This window comes from Oncorhynchus nerka, linkage group LG20 (assembly GCF_034236695.1).
Source record: "Oncorhynchus nerka isolate Pitt River linkage group LG20, Oner_Uvic_2.0, whole genome shotgun sequence".
Lineage (NCBI taxonomy): Eukaryota > Metazoa > Chordata > Actinopteri > Salmoniformes > Salmonidae > Oncorhynchus > Oncorhynchus nerka.
The window spans coordinates 45,175,155-45,200,128 of NC_088415.1; the positions used below are offsets into that span (position 1 = coordinate 45,175,155).

The 24,974-nt window shown below is 42.8% G+C and overlaps 1 protein-coding gene across 4 annotated transcripts in view; it reads right to left on the reverse strand.

Moving 5' to 3' along the window:
- The window catches only part of LOC115102620 (TOX high mobility group box family member 2-like), a 127,984-nt gene that overhangs the window by 16,283 nt on the left and 86,727 nt on the right, over positions 1-24,974 (reverse strand). For all 4 annotated transcript variants that reach the window (XM_029622753.2, XM_029622754.2, XM_029622752.2 and 1 more), the window contains 2 exons: positions 24,106-24,366; positions 3,002-3,229 (listed from right to left, as the gene is read on the reverse strand). In XM_029622753.2, the coding sequence (XP_029478613.1) occupies positions 3,002-3,229; positions 24,106-24,366 (489 nt within the window). The remainder of the gene's footprint in view (positions 1-3,001; positions 3,230-24,105; positions 24,367-24,974) is intronic.

Genomic DNA, 24,974 nt, shown 5'->3' on the forward strand with positions numbered 1-24,974 from the left:
CCCAGTGACACAAGCCTGCCAGATGGGATAAATCACTTCTATGCTCGCTTCGAGGCAAGCAACACTAAGTCATGTACGAGATCATCAGCTGTTCGGACGACTGTGCGATCATGCTCTCCGTAGCCGAAGTGAGTAAGACCTTTAAACAGGTCAACATTCACAAGGCCGCTGGGCCAGACGGATTACCAGGACGTGTGCTCCGGACATGTGCTGACCAACTGGCAGGTGTCTTCACTGACATTTTCAACATTTCCCTGATTGAGTCCCTGTGCCCAAGAACACTAAGGTAACCTGTCTAAATGACTACAGACCCGTAGCACACACGTCCGTAGCCATAAAGTGCTTTGAAAGGCTGGTCATGGCTCACATTAACACCATTATCCCAGAAACCCTAGACCCACTTCAATTTGCAAACCACTCAAACAGATCCACAGATGATGCAATCTCTATTGCACTCCACACTGCCCTTTCCCACCTGGACAAAAGGAACACCTACGTGAGAATGCTATTCATTGACTACAGCTCAGTGTTCAACACCATAGTGCCCTCAAAGCTCATCAATAAGCGAAGGATCCTGGGACTAAACACCTCCCTCTGCAACTAGATCATGGACTTCCTGACGGGCTGCCCCCAGGTGGTGAGGGTAGGTTTGCCACACATCTGCCACGCTGATCCTCAGGGGTTCGTACTCAGTCCCCTCCTGTACTCCCTGTTCACCCACGACTGCATGGCCAGGCACGATTCCAACACCATCATTAAGTTTGCAGAGGACACAGTGGTAGAACTGATCACCGACAACAACGAGACAGCCTATAGGGAGGAGGTCAGAGACCTGGCCGGGTGGTGCCAGAATAGCAACCTCTCCATCAACGTAATCAAGACAAAGGAGATGATTATGGACTACAGGAAAAGGAGGACTGAGCACACCCCCATTCTCATCGACAGGGCTGTAGTGGAGCAGGTTGAAAACTTCAAGTTCCTTGGTGTCCACATCACCAACAAACTAGAATGGTCCAAACACAAACAGTGCAGCGCCCTGGATGAAGAGCATGTTAAAGGCTTTGCTCAAGGGCCCAACGGTAAGGCAGTGTCTTCAGGATGTAAACATAGTAGCCCTCCAGTTGCCACATAATTTCCCGCCTTTTTTCCAGAGTCCGTCCTGGGCTTTCAAACCAGCCCCCTTTTGGTTACATGTCCAACTCCTTAGGCGCTGGGCTACATACGGCCCGTAACCCTTCACTTGAAGTGAGTATGCGTAAATCATTCATAACACCATTCATGACACCATTCATGACATGAGAGTTGCAGTATCATCCATAACAATATTCAAAACAACTTTAATTCAGAACAACTGGTGCTCTGAAGATCTAGGATGGATACTTATGGACGGGATTACAATGGGCAATGGACACCCAGGCGATGGAGGATGGAAATTATTTTTGAAGGAAATTGGTCAAAATGTGGTCTTCAGTTCTACGTAGAATATTTGGCCATTGGTTAATTCGTCATACCTCCCTGATAGCTAGAATATATATATATATATATTTTTACAAAATAACGATAATATTAAAGACAGACGAGACCAAATGCATGGTGAAAGGTAAAAATCTTAATTTTGCAATTTGCTATTGAGACTGTTGGTTGGAGATGAAGATTAACAATACAGCTTATTGCCCTAAATAGACAGAGACAGAGACAGATAGATGCCCTTGAGGCAAATCCAAGGACATTTTTTTTTATAATTCTGTATTCTGGGCAGTTTCAAAATGCCAGGCAACAGAAATAAATAAAAATGGCCGGAAATGAGAATGTCACATTCTCGGCTGTCAAAGTGTAATTCATCACAGAAGAAGAGCTGAGAACATAGCGGCTCCAGTACAGTACAACAGACTGCCTGTACTCATATACCTCATAGACAAAACCAACATAATGTCTAATTCCTTACACTGTACTGTACACTGTAAACAAGAACACTGTACTGTCCTATACTTTACACAGTACTGTATACTGACTGAACACAAACCCACTGTACGGCTGTCCTATACCTTATACCGAAGGATTGGTGACAGGAGGAAGGGAATGCTTCCTTTCTTCCTCCTTTCCTTGGAGTAATCGTTGATCTAACGTGACTGGATTGGGGAAACAAAGGTTCCACTATTTACCTTCCATCATCCAGACAGATCCCTGATCCATGTCAGATCAGTGATTACTTCAAGAAAGGGAGGGAAGAAGGAAGGATGCATTAAAGCAGTGGCCAAGATTTCACTTTCCCCTGCCTTTATCCAACCCCTCCCCCCATCCCCCCTTCTCTGATCTTTGTATCCTTCTAAATCAAACTGAGCTTCAACTGCTTTCAATTGAAAATCCAGGTGACAACAACAGCTGTGGATGCCACTTCAGGTGACTTAATTAGCACCCTGGCCTAAAATACAGTACAGTATAGGGGAAACATAATATTCCATTCTACATTATAACAAGATTGTCTCTGCTCTGTATCAGCTGTTCTCAGAACTGTTTGAAGGGGGTACTCCATTGCTAAATAAACAGTGGGTGTTTATCGACATTGGCCAGGTTTTTCTGTCAAATGACTTTTCTACAGTTGCTGCTACACACTACTCTTCTCTTTGGCTCTAATTAAATGTAGAAAATAAAATAATTTTAATGAGAGCCAAGGGACCGGGGATAAACGGATAGATTATCTTTAGAAAGAGCAGAACTAGCTCATTAAGGTGAGTTCTATCTCTGTGCACTGTGCTCTGTTAATTACTATATATAATGACTTGAAATGTCTGCTAGTGCACTTGCTCCATCTACTGGTAACTCAGCAATGTGTGTTTGAGTGTGTGTGTGTGTGTGTGTGTGTGTGTGTGTGTGTGTGTGTGTGTGTGTGTGTGTGTGTGTGTGTGTGTGTGTGTCTGAGTGTTTGTGTGTGTGTGTATGTGTGTGATCGTGCGCGTGCATTTGTGCAGACACACCTGTGTATGTGTGTGTGTTTGTGCACCTGTTTCGCCTCCTCCCCCAGGCTGTCCCACATGGAGGCCACTAGCTTGGACACATCCCCGAACGTGGCGTTGGGGTTTGAGCCCTTGATGGCCGCCTGAGTGTCCCTGAAGAAGAGGGCATAGGCCGACACGGGCTTCGACGGCTCGTTGGGGTCCTTTTTCTTCTTCTTCTTCTGCGGTTTGGGCTTGGGCTTCATCATCTCCGAGGATGGCCGCTTCTCCCCTATCTGGAAGGGAGGAGTGATGAAGGAGAGGAGGAAGGAAAGAGGGAGAAAGGGAGAGAGAGGATTGTAAGCAACAATGGACATAACATTTTCCCAACAAATAAGGATCTCAATGAAATCAGTTGTTGGTTCCACCTATTGTAATTCTATGGTTAGTCTGTGGAAGCTCAATTTATGTTGTTGTTGTCTATGTAGAAAGGGGGGTGCTGTAAATGTGAAAGGTCAACACTACTGAAAGAAACTGAACTATAGAACCGATGTCCTCACAATGGTATCACCATCGAGACAGTGGAGAGACAGGTAAGATCACCTCTAGTAGGGAAAATCCTCGACAAGGAAAGAGAGCAACACTGTTTTATTATTGACAAATACGACATGGATGGAACAGGACTACTCGATTTCCTCCACAAACAAAAACACATAACGAGCGGGCGAGAAAAGGAGGGTTCTGAGAAAAGCAACAGCCCCTTCTTCTGAGAAGAAAAAGAAAACAAATCAATTTGGCTGAGGATAAGGGAGAATGGAGGCTGACAGAAAGCTGCCGCGGAGCTCATTTTAGGACACACTCACCCTCAGCCCAGTATCTCTACCTCCCAAAAGTATGGTGAACATTTTAGGACACACTCACCCTCAGCCCAGTATCTCTACCTCCCAAAAGTATGGTGAACATTTTAGGACACCCTCTGAGGGAGAGAAACTTGGCAGAGTACCGTGGTCTGGAGGAGGACACTAGGCAGTACCTTATCACAATGAAATGTTGTTTTATACTACTCATTCACTCTACATGCTGTTTTATACTCGACTTTGTGTGTGTGTTTGTTGTTTTTAATGTATTTCATTTTTGGGAGAGGAGAGAGGATGAGCAAGGCAATTATAAGTTCGGGATGATTAGGTGGCTATGATAGTATGTGGGCCAGATTGAGAATTTAATTAATACAACTATATTCCTGGGATGAGATTATCTAAAGGATTTGAGTAGACACATTTCAAACTGCAGCTCTAAATAGTAATTTGTTGGATAAATAAAAGCACATCACAATTTATTTCAAGGACTATCTGCTGGGTTATTTAAGAATGATGATAAATGGCCATCATACTATATTTTCCACAGTAAAGTACAGCTTTTGTACATATATTTGACATTGACGTGAATCAAATGCATATGAATACATCTGTCATTTAGCACATAAAGCTTCGAAGAAGTCAAATCCAGGTCAACGTAGCCTCAGTCTGATTGTTTATGGAAATTGCATTCCTCCTGAAGTGAGTAGAGCCCATCAACCATTTGAGGAGAGGGAAGCAATTCAAACATTTAGTGGAAAGAGGCTGTAGCTAATGGAGGATGGAAGGGAGAAGTGACTGCGACTTGATGTGCCATTAAGATCACCGCAACCTGAGTCCTGGGGAACATAAAGAAAAATAATCACATTTGATAGCCTACATAATGACTGAATATACAATGATCAACTACAGTAGATGATTGAAAGACGGAATGAGGCCTCCCGAGTGGTGCCACTGCATCGCAGTGCTAGAGGTGTCACTACAGACCTGGGTTGTGTCATAACCGGAAGTGATCGAGATATTTCCATAGGGCAGCGCACAATTGGCCCTGTGTTGTCCGGGTTTGGCCAGGGAGGCTTTACTTGGCTCATCACACTCTAGCGACTCCTTGTGGTGGGCAGGGAGCTTGCAGGCTGACTTCCGGTCGTCAGGTGAACGGTGTTTCCTCCGACACATTGGTGTGGCTGCCTTCCAGGTTAAGCTGGCGGGTGTTAAGAAATGCGGTTTGGTGGGTCATATTTCGGAGGACGCATGACTCGACCTTTGCCTACTGTTGCAGCGATGAGAAAAGATTGAAAAGGGGGATAAATAACAAAGATGGGAATGAATGATGCATGCATTCAGAATGTCCCATGACTCAAGTGGGACCATTTTCAGGGCTTTTTTCAGGTGGCATGGTCACCGTCACATGATTAGTCTATACAATCAATTTATCTCCAAATGCCATGTTAATGTTAGATTTGACTAAATAAAAGTACTTTGAAAATGCTCTGTAAAAAAAAAACATGAATCCATACTGCTCTCTTTTTAACAGGCAATCAGGGACACAAACCATGTGAAAGAATACTGAATGATCACTTGACTAGCAACTATCAAACGGCAACTCTAGGATGTTTAAAAGCATTCCCATTTCATACAATCATCATGCATACTTATCATGGGATTAAGAGCTGGGGTTGTCTTGCTTTTAACTTTGCTTTCTAAACAGAAATGATTGCCTTTGAAATGTCATTGTTTTAGAAACCATTTGAAGCCGAAACAACATCTTCCAAACAGTATGAAATTAGCTCATCAGAATCGGAGGCTCCCGAATGTTTGGGTATAAGAAAAGAGGTCACTTGAATATAACTTTGGATGTGATGTGGAATTGAAACGAAAGAAGATTCCCCTATTCAAATTGAAAATTCTCTCTCTCTCTCTCTCTCTCTCTCTCTCTCTCTCTCTCTCTACCTCTCTACCTCTCTACCTCTCTACATCTCTCTCCATTCCACAGACTGGTTTGGATAGTTTAAATTTTTTATACATGAGTGTGTGGTTTCATAAAAAAACAATCATCTCTCACGTTTATGCAATGAGGCAAAAAAAATGCGTTTGAAATGACATCTGTTCCCCTCTGCCTTTGATGTGAAGGGTGAATAAATTGGAGGAGAGCTAATGGAATGACAAACTGAAAAGCAAAATAATCTCCAGGAAAAATCATTTATATTTATAAATTGAAAGCGCGGCAAAACAAGCGAACTGCTAGAGACAAAAAGGAAATTCTCTCATTTTCCCTCTCTATTCAGAATGATAGTTGGCTACACTAGATAGACAAGAAATTACACTTCAATGGAACATTGACTGAGATGGAATAGAATACTGATGAATTGGAATGGATGAGTAGCATTTGTTAAGCTGGGTAGTCTATACATTCAAGTGTCAGTACAGTAAAAGATGCTTACTGAAGGTATAAAGCGAGATGGTCTTTTAAATTAACTGAACCTGAAGATATATCCAGTCTTGTTTACAGATCTAAATAGTAATGGCCACTCTCCAACCACTACACTACACGGTCACCAATTGCTTATTGCATTTCACTATAAACATATAACAAAATGGTACATAGGCGATAAATACATTTTCAGTTTGCAAGTCAAGGACTGTATTTGAAAGTGTCAGGCCCAGGCCCATACAATCAGCATGGCTGTTGTCAGACATTTGAAGAGGGAGAGAGGAGAAGAGGGAGAGGGGGGAGTGGTTGCTGTAATTCTGAATGGACAGCACTGCACACAGAGAAGATGAGATTAGATTTGACAGCCTGATACCTGCATCACTATCAAAACACGAGAGAGAGGGGTAAGAGAGAGGGGGATGGAGAGAGAGAGAGACAGATAGATAGAGCAAGTGAGAGAGAGAGAGAGAGAGAGAGAGAGAGAGAGAGAGAGAGAGAGAGAGAGAGAGAGAGAGAGAGAGAGAGAGAGAGAGAGAGATGGGGAGGAAGGGAGGGGTTGTTTAATCAGAGGCTCCAGCACATACCTATATTTACACATAAAATGAAAAGCAAAATGAAACCCAAAAAGGGTAAGGTTATCCCTGAAACATTTCCCAAGTGCTGCGTATCGATTTCAAATGGGTGGGAATGTATACACGCCACGGGCAGCGTACAGAGCTGACGAATAAGATCTATTGCTTTTTGGAGTGAGTGGAGTCAGTGAGGTACTTGATGCAAGTGGGAGCTATACGCTGCAGCCAGCAAGACTGGTTGAGCGGTGCAAGCACAGCTCAGCTTATTAAATACAAATCCTCAAACATCAACTAAAGACTGGGGAGGGAAAAAATCTAATCTGTGACCTGTTCTAGCAAGAAAAGTAAGAGCAGTAACCAAAGCCTTCAAGTCTGTGGAAAATAGACCCTTCCAACAGCACACTCTATAAGAGGAGTGCTTAATGCAGCTGTTGACCAAGCCTTTGTTGGTCCATAAATAGCCAAATGGGCATTGCTTTACTGTGATGACGGATCGCAATGTGTTTACATTTACAGAGGATCCGGATGCTCCCAAGGTGCGTTCTGCAACTCTACATTATCTAATTATTGCTGGTTATAGATAAGATCCAACGTTTTTCTTAGTCAAGTCACATGGTCACAAGGAAAACCTCCCAGCCCTACCTATACCAGCAAGAGACTGATGTTTATGCTTAAACTATAAACCACACACATCTGGAAGCCGTTTCAACTCTTGTCATACTGTCCATCTGTAAGTAATAAGTCTGACTGAACGTCATAACCCTGAGTATATCCAGGCATATGTCCAGAGAACCACACAAATCAAATGGAAATACTGTTCAGCCCACACAATTATGAAGAGGAAGTGTAAATGCACATGTTATGGTATTGGCTCCGGAAATTGCAACCAAGGCAGACATTGAAAACCTCAGAACTCTTGATGATTTATGAGAAAAACAAATACATTGTTTTTCCTCAAACATAAAAGCCAAATTCTTCAATCCCATTTTGTTCAGAGATGTGTCAAATTCAAAAACGTCAACTGATTCTCATTGTCAGACAACCTTCTCATCTCCCTGTCTGATCATATCACCAGAGACTGATTGCACAGAGCCTGATGCTCCTAATGTAACCCTATATTCAGTAGTCAATAGTCATCAACGTTGTTCCCGGTCTGGTAACGGGTACAGACTTACAGACATAACTTGCACACAGGACATAACACCGACCAATAACCTCCCATGAAGATGATAATTGAACAGGTAAAAATGAACCAAATCTCAAATTATGAGTGATTGGTCCTGTGTTGCTCAGTTGATAAGAGCATAGCACTAGCAATGTGAACGTTGTGGGTTAAATTGTGGGTTAAAATGTAGCTACGAACAAAACTGAGTTAAATTGTTCCAGTCTGCCGTGAAGCAGAAATCTATTTGCCAGGATAATTGCTAGTTATAGACTAATGTTAGCTAGATAACATTGAACCTAGTTGGTTAGCTTTAGCAACCAGCAGATTCATGCTGCTGCTATGACAATGTTTGTATTGGTAGTAGTATGAGTTGGGATTATCCTGGTTCATTGTTTAGCTAGCTAGCTACACACTTCGCCAGATGATTACATGATCTATCAAAGTTACCCAGTTGTGTCTGGGGGTGGTTATAGCATTTCTTTCACATGACCCATCAATTTAGACACGTGTGTCTTGGTAAGCGTCATCTAGGAATTATAAATATTTATACAAATATTTTTATCTGGAGACTTTCTGGTTTTGATATTGCTACTATGCAATTAACCATTTCACTGTACTGTTTACACATTCTGTATCCTGTGGATGTGACAAATAAACTTTGATTTTATTTTATATAGTGTGTAATGTTATTTTATACCAGTGACAGTAATGTGAATAACAACATGACCTGCACCAAAGATTAGGATATAGGCCAAGGACTAGATAAAGTGTATTTTTACCTGGAGTTTTTCCATATTGTAGGCTACTACTTTTGACACTCTTAGTCTTAAAATCTTTGGTTGTTTACTACACTACTCATTCTGTTTAGCACATGGCCTCACATATGAATCCTTAAAGAGGTGGGTGGGGATAAGACTTAAGAGGGTGTGAAAATTGCTGAATGGGTGCAGACAAAGAGGAGCTCTCCAGTAGGTGGACCAAAACATTCAAGGGCCATTTTCTCAAAAGTGGGGTTACAAGTTGATCAACTTTCAAACCACAATTACTTTCCCATTGTTCCTCAACTGCAGTGTATGACATACCGTTTTCTAGCTCTGAGTCTCCACTTGTATCCAATGTAAAAAACACAATTTCAAATTTTGCTACATAGGACTGAATCCAGGTGGTGGGTCTCATATTTCTAATGCCTCGCCCAGCGGTGGACCTAACTAATCAGCACAAATTGCTAAAGTTGAGGACTCGTATTTGATAATGTGGCAAAAACAGTCCTAAGCGAAAACTAATTACATTAACACTTCGCTAACGAGATGTTGGAGAGGCCCCTGCAGGTCGACTCTTTATAAAGAGTGGCAGAGCATCTGCCACACACTTCCTGGCTTCGCTAGCGTTCTAATTGGCCCCAGTGGGTTGCTGTAGACGCAACCATGCAATTTAAAGGGGGTGGGGGGAATAATTATTGTTTTCAACTCAAAATGGTATTCAGTCCCCCCCCCAAAAAAAGAAAAAACCCTGAGTATTGGATTATATTTATATTTCTTTGTTTTATCTGACATGGTCCTCTGAACGGAGCTTTGCAGACTGAGTGGCAATACAAGAAGAGAAAAACAATTAGTCAAACATGAATGGTCTACCACGGCTGGGCTATTTCCATAGCAACAGCCTGAGGGAACAATTCAAACCCTTTATTGGCCTTTTGCTATGTTTCTCTGTAAACATCAGACCAGCAGGAGAGATGGCCAGCAACAGAAAGTCAGGCAACAGAGTCATCACAGAGCCACAACCTGTTCATATATCAATCAACCCTTACAAAAAAGATTTCCGTAAAAGTACAGTGACTGCAGTCGACTGTGGTATTTTGGATGCAGTAATTGCAGAATAACTGCAGTTATACTGCACTCTAACTGCAGTTATACTGCACTCTAACTGCAGTTATACTCGTAGGGGAACTTTTATATTCTATTGGAGAGAAAAAAGGAAAGTACTCCGCAGAGCATTCTACTGCATTTTGAGATGACATATCCTTACCACTTTTTAAGGCACAATATGTAATTTCAACAGGCTAATCCTGCCACTTTGCTGAATGGGGATTGGTAACTACACTTACAGTACATACAGTGCATTCGGAAAGTATTCAGATCCGTTGACTTTTCCCACATTTTGTTACGTTACGGCCTTATTCTAAAACGGATTAAAAACAGAAATACTGTATTTACATAATTTTTCAGATCATTTGCTATGAGACTTCGAAATTGAGCTGAGGTGTATACTGTTTCCATTGATCATCCTTGAGATGTTTCTACAACTTAGTTGGAGTCCACCTGTGGTAAATTAAATTGATTGGATATGATTTGGAAAGAAACACACTTGTCTATATAAAGTCCAACAGTTGACAGTGCATGTCAGAACAAAAACCAAGCCATGAGGTCGAAGAATTGTCTGTTAGAGCTCCGAGACAGGATTGGGTCGAGGCACAGACTCTTCCGAGAGCTGGCTGCCCGGCCAAACGGAGCAATCGGGGGAGAAGAGCCTTCGTCAGGGAGGTGACCAAGAACCCAATGGTAACTCTGACAGAGTTCCAGAGTTCCTCTGTGGAGGTGGGAGAACCTTCCAGAATGACAACCATCTCTGCAGCATGCCAGCAATCAGACCTTTATTGTAGAGTGGCCAGATGGAAGCCACTCCTCAGTAAAACACACATGACAGCCTGCTTGGAGTTTGCCAAAAGGCACCTAAAGGACTCTCAGGCCATGAGAAACAAAACATTTTGGTCTGATGAAACCAAGATTGAACTATTTAGCCTGAATGCCAAGTGTAATGTCTGGAGTAAACCTGGCACCATCCCTACGGTGAAGCATGGTGGTGGCAGCATCATGCTGTGGGGATGTTTTTCAGCGACAGGGACTGGGAGACTAGTCACGATCGAGGCTGGGGCAAAGGTTCACCTTCCAACGACCCTTAACACACAGCCAAGACAAGGCAGGAGTGGCTTCGGGACAAGTCTCTGAATGCCCTTGAGTGGCCCAGCAAGACCCTGGTCAAACATCTCTGGAGGGACCTGAAAATAGCTATGCAGCGACACTCCCCATCCAACCTGACAGAGCTTGAGAGGATCTGCAGAGAACAATTTGGGGAAACTCCCCAAATACAGATGTGCCAAGCTTGTGGCGTCATACCCAAGAAGAGTCAAGGCATAAATCTCTGCCAAAGATGCTTCAACAAAGTATTGTGTAAATGGTCTGAATACGTAAGTAAATGTGATATTTCCGTTTTTTTAAATATTTACTACATTTGCAAAAATGTCTAAAAAAACGTTTTTGCTTCATCATTATGGGGGTATTGTGTGTAGATTGATGAGATGTTTTAAATCACTTTAAGACTGTAAAAATAATAGACTGAAAAAGTCAAGGGGTCTGAATACTTTCCGAATGCACTGTACTGTAACTAGCCTTCAGTTCAAATGTAACTACTTTTAAATTGATAGAAAATATATGTAAAGACTGAAGCTATGCATTGTGGTTTAGAAAGACTCAGGAGGTAATCAGGAGGTCCTTAGAAATCAGCAATGGCTTCCCTACTAAACAAGGCTTGACATATGCCCATGTACCATAGGAGCTAACTGCTTATGCAGAAAGCCAAGCTGATTTGAGATTCTGCCGTAACCCATTAATTCAAGTCAAGGGTTATGTTCAACAAAAAAAAGCAGTATTTTCCTGAGAAGAGCATCAGTGAGCTTAGTCACAACCATAAATCTCCTCCATGTGCACACCTTATGCAACATGCTCTGCCAGTAAGTCTCATACCTAGCCTCTTTCTCTCTGCGTTTCCTGCTGATGGTACAGCGATGGTGCCCAAACATAACGAGACAGGCTATTATGATGGCAGCTGGTTGCCATAGGTACTATATGCTAATTGGGAGGAGGGGGTGGGGTATTGTCAGAGCAACAGGCTTTGTTTGGCCTCTGACGTGCATTGTCTCATACGAAAAGACTAGATGATAAAAGGGTGTCAAAGTCACTTCACTAGTGTAGCACCACACCAAACATTTGGATCTCTTTCAAACTCGATTTCACAAAAGAAAGAGAAACACATAGCGAGTTATGAATCAAATTATAATAAAAAAATATATTGTAAGTCAGTGTATCTAAGAATAACATTTCCGTCGGTCTCCAATGTTCTTTGGTTAAAACAGGAAAATGAGCAACTGGTTCTGTGGCTCAGAGTTCAGGCCTGTTATTCTCTCTCATTATTCTAGCTCTATAATCTTCACTTCTTCGCCCCAAAGGATGTGCAGGACAAGTGACGTTACTGAGACATAAGGTAAATATTAACTTGCGGTTGTTGGGATAAAGAAATGCTCATGTACTGCTAATGAAAATGTTATGTATGGGTTATGAATGTGTTATGAAGTCCCTTCAAATAAAGTGTCACTGGTTGTATTGTAGGCCTATGTGTGCTACACCCTCTCTTGCTTGCAGGCCTAAAGCAGCTGTGTTAAGCGAACGCGCTGGTGAAAGTAGGTAGTAGGGCCTAATCCTGAGAACTGACTCTTAACCCGAACCACAGTCGCTCTCTGGGTGAGAGTAATGGCTTCCTCGTGCATGGGGCCGCGGCTGCTATTGTAGAATCACAAAGCATTTAATTGAAACAAATGACTCTGATAATGGGACATTATCCCCCACAGGTTCGCTGTGTGCTAGGCTTAATTAGCGTCGCCCTAGCGATCGAGGACGAGCTCACCATGCTGATCCTTCAAAGGAAATAGCGAGCCCCTTTTAAGTGGGCAAATGGCCCATTTGTCCCACTGTCGATGTGTACTGTAAGCAGGTTCCCCTCTTCAGACTAGCGTAGAAAAGCAACATGTTTTATTTGTTTGGAGTGTGTCCCAATCTGTTAAGTCCATGCCTTCCCTCTGCCCTAGATTTCTGGATATTGGTATTAGAAATGTATGAGGTTTATGTTAGTTATACTAAATAGTAAGTACTATTTTCCTTGTTTTGGGTCTTCTCTCCATGATAGAATATTAGTACTTTACTGTTCTGGAACTATTATGCACTGCAGCATGAAACAATTGTTCACTCTTGTACATCTTAGAAAGTCAGCTAATGCAATTTTCAAAAACTCTACGACCATGCTGTTTTAAATATTCATTAGTCTTAACAGTTGCCTAAGGTTATTTGAATTAGCAGCATGGATATTCATGAGCTGCAATAATTGCTCATTTGTTTTTTATGTTCAATCCTTCAATACACTTCTTCATTACATCACTCTCATCCATGAATAATAAGCCTCAAAGTAAATATGGACTTTTATTAAACACTTTCTTTAATAAGATATTTGTATTATTTTCAGAAAGACATATTGCTCACAACCTGTTGACTAGAGAATAGCATTGGGGACATCCATCTTTTTTGTCAAATGAAACAACCACAACGACAAAACATTCCACCTGTAGCTAAGAAAGTGATTTATATAAAAAGCAAAACAAGATGTCACATCTATTCCAGTTGAAGGCAACAGTGGAGGCAGGTCATATGAGATGTGTCTCAGGCCTGCCCAGACTGTATGCTAGAGACTTCATTGCTTACTTAACTTCAAACAGCAGAATTAGTCCATTTTAGCCACAAATGTAATCAGTGTATTCTTGAGGTTATGCTCTTTGAATATAACCATTAATGTTTTTATAATCACATACTGATTTGAATAATATGTTGATTGGCTGATTCTGACCATAAACATTTGATTCACCTTCCATATACTCACTATGAATCTGTAAATAATGGCAGCCAACAATAGGCTTTTTATGTTGCTGCTTTTAAAATGGTGGTGCTGTTTTATCCTGTCTGTCTAAAATGCCAAGTGACGCAAAATACACGTCTTTTAACATATTAAATGAAATCAAATGAAGTCAAGCTCACATAACATTATAACAGTCAGTGAGTCAGACGAAAATGTATTGTGAAAACACAAACAAACAACCACAGACACTTTCAAAACTAACACTTCGTGTAGATCTAAAACTGGCTTTAAAGAAAGCAATGAACTCTCTACCATACAGTCTGTGCAGGCCTGAGACACATCTCCTATGACCTGCCTGCACTGTTGCCTTCAACTGGAATAGATGTGACATCTCGTTTCGCTTTCTACAGTGGGGAGAACTATTTGATACACTGCTGATTTTGCAGGTTTTCCTACTTACAAAGCATGTAGATGTCTGTAATTTGTATATAAATCACTTTTTTAGCTACAGGTGGAATATTTTTGTTGTGGTTGTTTCATTTGACAAAAAGATGGATGTCCATCAATGCTATTCTCTACTGTATAACATCCAGAGTTAAAAAGTGATATTTCATCCAAATGTAAGAATTGCTTACCTGTTTTCTTACCCTGAAAGCAGTCTATAGAGAAGGAGAGACAGTTATCCATGCTTGGGCATGTGATTTGAAACATTCTGAACATTGACTTCCAATAATATTTGCTAAGAAAAAGCTTATGTTAACTATTGGTTACAGTGGCTAGGTAAACACACGAAAAGGGTGGATTGCTATTTCTCCTTGTCTCCTGGACTGCTTTCAGGGTTATGAGTAATTTTGTAATAAGAGTGAACTATCCCTTTAATGTGTTATTATTGCATAGGAGCATAGTCAACAGTTTTTTATATTGATTAAGCAAGTATGTCCTTCAACAGTCTGAACATAACATTAGTGTCACGCCTTGGTCATTGTATTTTGTGCTTTTGTCATATGTTTGGGTAGGCCAGGGTGTGACATGGGTTTATATGTTATGTTTCGTATTGGGGTTTGTAATATTTGGGATTGCGGCTGATTAGGGGTGTGGTATAGGCTTGGCTGCCTGAGGCGATTCTCAATTAGAGTCAGGTGCTTTCGTTGTCTCTGATTGGGAACCGTATTTAGGCAGCCTGAGTTTCGCTTGGTATTTCGTGGGTGTTTGTTCCTGTCTCTGTGTAGTTCACCAGATAGGCTGTATTTAGGTTTCACGTTCTGTTTGTTGTTTTCATAGTATGAGTTATTTCATGTACCACGTTTTCTTTCATTAAAGTAACATGAGTAACCAACACGCTGCATTTCGGTCCGACTCTCTTTCCACAAACGAAGAACGCCGTTACAGAAACACCCACCACTCACGGACCGAGCAGCGTGTAAACTGGCAACGACGTAGACAGCTTCAGGAGCGAAAGGAGGACGTTATGGACGGTAGAGGCATGGAGTATACGACGTGGGAAGAAATCGACAGGTGGGCGGCCGACCCAGAGAGAGTGCAGGAGCCCGCCTGGGATTCGCTTCAGCAGTGCGAAGAGGGCTACAGGCTAATGGAGTCAAAGAGGAAAACACGGCGACGCAGAGCGAAAACCGAAAGTAACGGGGGAGAGCGCAGAGAGAGAGTAGCTGATTCGGGAGTCAGACCTGAGCCTACTCTCCCTGTTAATCGTGAAGAGCAGTTGCAGTGGGAGAGGCTGCACCACTTGGAGATTTGGACATGGGAGGAGGAATTAGACGGTAAAGGACCCTGGGCTCAACCTGGAGAATATCGCCGTCCCAAGAAAGAAATAGAAGCAGCTAAAGCGGAGAGGCGCAGGTATGAGGAGGCAGCACGGCAACGCGGTTGGAAGCCGGAAAAGCAGCCCAAAAAAATTATTGGTGGGGGGCTAGAAGGGAGTATGTTTATGCCAGGTAGGAGACCTGCGCAAACTCCCTGTGCTCACCGTTGGGCTAGAGAGACCGGGCAGGCACCGTGTTATGCTATGGAGCGCACAGTGTTTCCAGTGCGGGTGCAGAGCCAGGTGCAGCACATACCAGCCCTTCCTATTGGTCGGGCTAGAGTGGGCATCGAGCCAGGTAAGCTTGGGCAGGCTCGGTGCTCAAGAGCTCCAGTGCGCCTGCACGGTCCGGTCTATCCAGAGCCACCTCCACACACCAGTCCTCCGGTAGCAGATCCCCGCACCAGGCTTCCTGTGCGTGTCCTCGATCCTGTAGCTCCAGTTCCAGCACCACGCACCAGGCCTTCAGTGCGCCTCGCCTGTTCAGCACAGCCAGAGCCTTCCTTCCCTTCTACGCTGCCGGAGTCTCCCGCCTGTTCAGCGCCGCCAGTGCTCCCAGTCTGCCCAGCGCCTCCAGTGCTCCCCGTCTGCCCAGCGCCTCCAGTGCTCCCCGTTTGCCCAGCGCCGCCAGTGCTCCCCGTCTGCCCAGCGCCGCCAGTGCTCCCAGTTTGCCCAGCGCCGCCAGTGCTTCCCGTCTGCCCAGCGCCGCCAGTGCTCCCAGTCTGCCCAGCGCCGCCAGTGCTCCCAGTCTGCCCAGCGCCGCCAGTGCTCCCAGTCTGCCCAGCGCCGCCAGTCTGCCCAGCGCCGCCAGTCTGCCCAGCGCCGCCAGTCTGCCCAGCACCGCCAGTCTACCCAGCTCCGCCAGTGCTCCCAGTCTGCCCAGTGCCGCCAGTGCTCCCAGTCTGCCCAGCGCCGCCAGTGCTCCCAGTCTGCCCAGCGCCGCCAGTGCTCCCAGTCTGCCCAGCGCCGCCAGTGCTCCCAGTCTGCCCAGCGCCGCCAGACAACCAGTCTCTTCCAGATCTGCCCGACAACCAGTCTCTTCCAGATCTGCCCGACAACCAGTCTCTTCCAGATCTGCCAGACAACCAGTCTCTTCCAGATCTGCCAGACAACCAGTCTCTTCCAGATCTGCCAGACAACCAGTCTCTTCCAGATCTGCCAGACAACCAGTCTCTTCCAGATCTGCCAGACAACCAGAATCTTCCAGTTCCGCCAGCCAGCCAGGATTTACCGGAGCCTACTACCTGTCTGAGCTTCATCTCAGTACTGAGCTTCCTCTCAGTACTGGGATTCCTCTCAGTCCCGGGCATCCCCTCGGTCCCGGGCATCCCCTCGGTCCCGGGCTTCCCCTCGGTCCCGTGCTTCCCCTCGGTCCCGGGCTGCCCCTCTGTCCCGAGCTGCCCCTCTGTCCCGAGCTGCCCCTCTGTCCCGAGCTGCCCCTCTGTCCCGAGCTGCCCCTCTATTACGAGCGGCTCCTCAGTTATGTGGGGATCTGGGTGAGGACTATTAGGCCATGGTCGGCGGAGAGGGTGGATTATCCCAGGACGCGAAGGGGAGGAACAAGGACATTAATGGAGTGGGGTCCACGTCCCGAGCCAGAACCGCCACCATGGACAGACGCCCACCCGGACCCTCCCTATGCTCTTGAGGTGCGTCCGGGAGTCCGCACCTTAGGGGGGGGTTCTGTCACGCCTTGGTCATTGTATTTTGTGTTTTTGTCATATGTTTGGGTAGGCCAGGGTGTGACATGGGTTTATATGTTATGTTTCGTATTGGGGTTTGTAATATTTGGGATTGCGGCTGATTAGGGGTGTGGTATAGGCTTGGCTGCCTGAGGCGATTCTCAATTAGAGTCAGGTGCTTTCGTTGTCTCTGATTGGGAACCGTATTTAGGGAGCCTGAGTTTCGCTTGGTATTTCGTGGGTGTTTGTTCCTGTCTCTGTGTAGTTCACCAGATAGGCTGTATTTAGGTTTCACGTTCTGTTTGTTGTTTTCATAGTATGAGTTATTTCATGTACCACGTTTTCTTTCATTAAAGTAACATGAGTAACCAACACGCTGCATTTCGGTCCGACTCTCTTTCCACAAACGAAGAACGCCGTTACAATTAGATTTGCATCACAACAGTAATGCAAACTGGACACTATTCATATTCTTTATTCATTTAATTTATTTTGTATTTATTTATTTTCCCCATTTCACTCCTCAATTTCAAGATATTCAATTGGTAGTTAAGATCTTGTCTAATCGCTGCAACTCCCCAACGGGCTCGGGAGAGGTGACGGTTGGGACAATACTGCCAAGGAAAGCCCCTGGCCTATGGGGCACCCAGTCACAGGCCGGCTGAAGTGACGTCTCAGCAGTATGATGCAGTGCCTTAGACCGCTGCGGCACTCGGAAGCAACCTGGAAACTATTCATATTCTAACAATAACCCACATTGACAGTATCTAGACAACAGGGAGAGTCCTGAATATGGCCAGCCTGTGGTCTAGTAACAGATGCACCCTGCCAAAAATAACTATGTGGCGTCACATGTTTAACAAGATTGAACAAATCTTGCTACATGAACTTGCAGATTTGGCTGAGCTTTTTTGGCGGTGGGCTTTTCCCCAAACCAACCTCATTTACGCTTATAATGAGATATCGGCAGGCGTTCAGTTTTCAAATGTAAATGTGCCGGCGTTCTCCTCGGCGACGTGCTCAGGCCCCTCCTCAACCCTCATTACCACCTGCCAGGGTATTCCCTCCTCTTTTTCAAAGAGACATTTCTCACTCCCATCTCCCCTCTCGCAAAAATGAGCCAGACCAGCCAGGCTCGGGGATCTGGGGGCCTGTCAAACATGAAGCCCCCCCACAGTAGCAGACTGGGGGGAGCAGGCAACATTGACAGTGAGGGCTAGCTGTGATAGGGTTTTTAAATGCAGGCATAATGAGCGCTCCATCCAACTTGGAGAAATTATGCTTTGTTCAATGTCCCATCCAAACTATGTGTCTGTCTGGCCTTAGACAACAGAGGGCAGGGGTGGGTTGGGATATCACACTTGGCTAAACACCTAACCATCTTATAAAACATTATCCAGCCAGCAAGCACCTATTGGACCAATGATGGCTATGAGCACACCACTATAAGCTGATGTTGGACCCATGTCCATAGCCTATACTCTATTGGCTACTGCCGTCTGAACCTCTAGAAAACCCATCAGCTGCTGACTTTAGCAATGGCAAGCCACTGTATGTGTCTAATCAAGGATAACATATCAAAACCATTCCCTCATGTTATGGGAACTTATCTTGCTAGCAGTTTAACCACATTTATGATATGTCATTATTGTAATTAGCAGCTTGGTGTTAGCTACTAAATGCAAATGCATTGTATTGCATTGTAAATGCATTGCAGGCTTAGATTAAAAGTCTCTATATGAATTAAATATTCTGAATAAACATACAGTATCTTAATGTAACATGAATTCCTTTGAACCATCATAAAACATACCACTACTTTTATATCTAAGTCCAAGCTATATATCATGTAAACAATCACGTCAACATAGCTTTTAAATACCTAAATTATAACTATTTCTCATCATTGCTTCAAGCCCATTTTTCCATCTACTGCACATGTCATCCTGTGATTTAGCAGCTAATACTTCTGCCTTTAGAGCAGTCAGAATGAACTGAGAGAGAGGAGGCTGTCAAAAATGAGATGAATTCAGAGGAAGACAGAAGAGGATTCTGATGGAGAGAGCAAAGGTATTACTATTATCATGTGCTCCACCAGTGATCAGAGATCTAAGATATTTGTGACATACTTTACTCTCAGTAAAAAACAAGATGTGCTATTTTAGACAACTACAACAAAAAATGAACAAGTGGGCTAATATCGCATTTCTGAAAAGGGTCATGGTCATGGTCAGATCTACTGCTCACAATACTGTAATGCCTTAAAGGGATAGTTCAGCAAAACGACATATGTAGATATGTACAGTATATATACAGTATGGTGGCTAGTTAAACAAAAGAAAGGGGATTGCAGATCACTCCTTGTCCAAAATAATGCTTTCAGAGTAAGACAAACAAACATTAAGAAAATGTAATTTCTCTGAACAATCCCTTTAACCGTTTGCTGTGTGATTGGAGACCATGAGATGCATGATGGAAAAGAGGATCCCTAAGCAGAAAGAAGTTTACTGAGCTTTAGCCTTAGGCTAAACGTTGTACTAAAACAAGTAACATCATCCCCGGAGATGAGCAATATCTATTGCTCCAGCTGAGCTTGTATTTGTAAGGGAGTTTACATACAGCGTAAGATAGTTATCATTTCTGATATGAAATGTATCCTTGAGGCATTGTTGTTGAATAAAAAAAAAACTACAGCTACAATGGAAGAAAACAATTGACACAAAATTAGGTTCAGGATCATATTATGATCAGTGTATCCCTTACATCGAATACTAGGGGTACCTTTATTTTTTCACATTTCCCCACTTTGCAAAAACCTATCATTCTGCCTTATTTATACAGTACATTCCTAAAACACAAATACTGTGCAGTGCCTATGACAGAAATATGAATTGAATCTGTCTATTATGCTTTTATTGGCATGAAATTAAGGTTCATTGACATCATAGGAAAAATGTCAAATGCAACATCCTGTCTTAATGGAATGAAATTGAAAATAACCTCATCTTCAATTCCTTTAAGATATTTCAGCTTACTTTTCTATGCCTCAGCCTGAGAAATAAGCTTCTCTTGTCCCCAAAGATAATAAATGAATTGAATTTTTTTCCCTTATCGGTCATCTATTTTTCCAGCGTAAGCTATTACTTGCTCAGGTTGCTAGGCAACAGGAAATATTAATAGTCACTATTATTAGCCAGGCTCCAGTAGAGTAGTACTAAAATGAGGAAGTGGAAAACATGAATGTGTTACATAAATCTTTGGACCTTTCACGGTGTGTGCAAGTCTCTGTTTGCAGTGATTTATGGCAATGACGGTTCATTTATGAGAAAAGGGGGTGTGAAATAAGAAAATGGAACATTACCCTGAAGGACTATTTGAAAATAAATAATTGCAAAGGTGAATCGAAAGCTGTTTAAAAACCAGGACTGTCTTTCTTTCGGAAATGCTATTGGCCTATTACACCAAGAAGAAAAGGGAGCTGCTTTCTCCCATACATGTTTGTGCGCGTAAGGCATGAACATGAACACGCCCAAATGCACGCACACACACACCTCCGTGACCAGCCTCACACCAATTGTATCAATTAAAGCTGTATTTGCTATGAAAAATAGTAGCCAGATAATTTTCAGGAACACCGCCAAATGTATAACGAAATAAATAAACACATAAATACTCTTGCACATTATGTACTACATTACTGTACATCTCCATGGCACCAGCTATATTCATCTCACTAGTATGTTCAACACAGTGACTTAATAACCTTTTCATACATTCCAAAAAATGGGAGTGATCATTCTACAGTGGTCCCTGCTGCGTACGCTCAAACCCGTGTGATTAGAGCGCTTATTTAGAACGTCCAGCTTCGATTGATGCAACAGTCAGCATTTGAGCAAGCCACACTGTTTTTTTACAGAAACATTTTGCACAAACACAGTCCTTACATAGTTATGTCCTGAATGTGACCAGTTTATTTTTGGATGTGTGAGGAACAACGCTGGAGACGAGAAGCAAGTACAGGGAGTGAACATTTAATGAAACACAGACAGGAACAGAATACAGACAGCATCTGGACAGGGGGAAACAAAACGACAATAATGCTGACATGGGGAACAAACTGAGGAGCAGACAGATATAGAGGGTCGATCATCAAAGTAAAGGAGTCCAGGTGAGTCCAATGAGCACTGATGTGCATAATGAATGGTGACAAGTGTGCGTAATGAAAGGCAGCCTGGCACCCTTGAGCTCCAGAGAAGGGAGGCAGGAGCAGGCGTGACAGGATGCAATGTTCAGACATTCACAGAAGTAGCGACAACATACACTATCATCCAAACCGGAAAATGTAGGCTACAATAGTCCTAGGGTCATATTTAGGTAACTCCCTGCTGTCAGAAACCACAATATGAATGGGCTAATAGCAATTACTATTTATAATTCATCACATCATGGGTGAGCTCAGCATTGATCGAAATAATTGAGTAAAACACTTCCTAGAAATCGAAAGTAATCCGAGAATGCTAGTTTGTGCGTGTTGCATATGTTTTTTCGCGTCAACCAAAGAGGAGACGAGGAGTTTGGTCTGTTTACAGTATGCATGTTGAAGGGGGCGTGTCGTCTACGATCATTCACTTCCCTTCATTCACCTCTGGACGTTTAACCTTCACCTCATTATAACATCTTTTGTCTGACAGACAACTACGTGACAACCAGAATGTATTGTGTAATGTCAACAAACATGGTACCACACATTGCTGGCGAATAGCTTAGCATAAGCTCATTATAATCAGTAGAACATTCAAAAAATATATTTTACACACATCATCAAGTGTCCATTATAATCTATGCAATAATCAGATTGCATTATTTGTCACCAGTACTTGAAAACGTGAATAAAACTGTAAATACACTATGCTCCATACATAGAGTACCAGTCAAAAGTTGACACACCTACTCATTCAAAGGTGAAAATAACACATATGGAATCATGTAGTAACCAAAAAAGTGTTAAAAAATCCAAATATATTTTAGATTTTAGATTCTTCAAAGTAGCTACCCTTTGCCTTGATGACAGCTTTGCACACTCTTGATATTCTCTCAACCAGCTTCACTTGGAATGCTTTTTCAACAGTCTTGAAGGAGTTCCCACATATGCTGAGCACTTGTTGGCTGCTTTTCCTTCACTCTGCGGTCCAACTCATCCCAAATCATCTCAATTGGGTTGAGGTTGGGTGATTGTGGAGGCCAGGTGATCTGATGAGGCGCTTCATCACTCTCCTTCTAGGTCAAATAGCCTTTACACATCCTGGAGGTGTGTTGGGTCATTATCCTGTTGAAAAACATATGATAGTCCCACTAAGCACATTCCAGGTGACAACCTCATGAAGCAGGATGAGAGAATGCCAAGAGTGTGCAAAGCTGTCATCAAGGCAAAGGGTGGCTTTGGATTTGTTTCACACTTTTTTGGTTACTACATGATTCCATATGTGTTATTTTATAGTTTTGATGTCTTCACTATTATTCTACAATGTAGAAATATATATATTTTTTTAAATAAAGAAAAACCCTGGAATGAGTAGGTGTGTCCAAACATTTGACTGGTACTGTACATACATACATACATACATACATACATACATACATACATACATACATATGTTACAGTGGAAATGACAACACGATATACAGAAAATAAGGCACTTACTTTGATATGAATGCACACACGTCCAAAGTTATTATTTGTAAGGAAAACAACAAGGAAGGTAATGGGAGCGCCAGCCAGAAAATATGCCAATTTGTGCAAGACTGTGCTAATGTCTGCATACTTGATCTGCGGAAACATTGGTGGAAGTGCTTGAGCTCTCCTCGAAGAGAGATGTTTGTCCGTCTCAGTAAAGCCTCAAACATAAATTGTCTGCAACACTGAAATTGGATACTTCGATGTGAATTAATGAGGAGGCGGAACACACCTCAATTCAAAATGTGAAATAAATAAAACTTGTTAGAAAATCATTTGAAATTGACAAGTTGAAACATAGCCTATAGATAATTAGCAGGCAGTGCGTGTTAAGTGTGTCCTATTGCATAACAATCACATTTTGGAACCGTGAGTTCCTTCTGACACCTCGTGCATAAAACAAGTCAAGCTGGGGTGACCGTCAGAGATATTTGGAACTCACATGTGAAAAGGTTAAGCCCAAGTCTGACTTTAAATGGCACACTCTCTGCCACACACATAAAATGTACTTTGATTCCCGAAATCACACAAGACCTGATTAACCAAGGATAAATGCCACGGATACTCACATTAAAGCATGAATATTTATGACCCAGAAGTTATATTTGTGTCAGATGAAAGTATATAACGCTGAATTATTCACACGCGGGCCATTTATAATTCATCTCGTTCGATTCTATGATTAAAGGACTTGAATGTGTACGCCAGGGGTGTTTGCTCAGTGTGAACCATGTTTAACACATGAAATAGTCGCTTACTGGGTTTGGAATGGACGTCCTCTGCATCATTTTGAAAGATAAAAGTAGCTGACAAGGAAGAACCCTTCTCTTTTCTCCTCCAAGACCCCCTTTTTTCTTTTACCAATCAGAGAGCAGATGAGATGTGTACTGTACAGCTCCTTGCTCTCTTTCTGTGCTCACTTTGAGGGAGTCAAATATTTTTGAGTGTGGTGATTGAATAGATATGACGGAGTCTGTCACAAAAAGAAGAATGTGTAAAAGCATAAATGGTGCATGTGTCTGCTGGGATCTCCTTAGCTTTTGTTCCACACTCCTGCTAATTAAAACAAGTGTGTATCCCTGTTCTAAGACAATAACATGTCCCTTATAAAGCAACGCTGAAAATAACAAGAACATGGAATTGAATCCTAGGAGAAGTACTGTAACTGGTGAATCTTACCGAGTGCATATTATGCCCTGAGAGAAGATGGCTATCCTGGCCCAGCATATTGGACATCATGAGGGCAGCAGGCAGCTCTGGGTAGGAATAGGGGTTGAGCAGGCCATTGTGGGGCAGTGAGTGGAAGGTGTAGCCCGACTCGGGGTCCATGAGGTGAAGCAGAGAGGGGTCAGCGTGGTTGGGGGGTGTGATGGGGGGGATCTCGTAGTCTTCATCCCCTCCTCCTCCGCTGCTGTTTCCTCGTCCTTGACTGGAGTAGTTCTGAGAATGGGGACAAGATGACAGGACAGGTTTCAATTTCAAGATTCACATTTTTTTCGTTTATTTACCATTTGTGACAAACACATTGGAAATCTTGCTCACTGAAGATAAAATGGAGTGAGATGGCAAGTGTGTAGACCATAGGAGTTGAGATATTGAAATCAAACACATCAGCAAATGCCATCAGACATGAAGCCACTAATTATGGTCATCTATTAGAAGGAGATTAAACTATAATTAATTAACCTGAAAAGCAAACTGCATATGCTTAACTATGTAGCAAAACAGTAATATAGTGATCCTGGTTTAATCACCAACACTGATGTGCTCAATCAGCTTTTAAAATCAATCCTATAGCGTGTTGTAATGCAGAATGTAACGCTCTCGCTGCCTTGGGTGCCTCCGTGTCAGTCCAGAAAGCAAGATAATGTACAAAGAAAGAAATGTGTTTGTGATGAAGAAACTCATTTCTCTTAAAGGTTAATGGCTTATTAATGAAGAACCCAAACAAAGCTTTACTCATAGAACACTAGCAACACCGGTTGGGGTCTATTCCTTTTAACTCATTGAATTTTAAATAGAAAATCCTCACAACATTCCTCAATGTT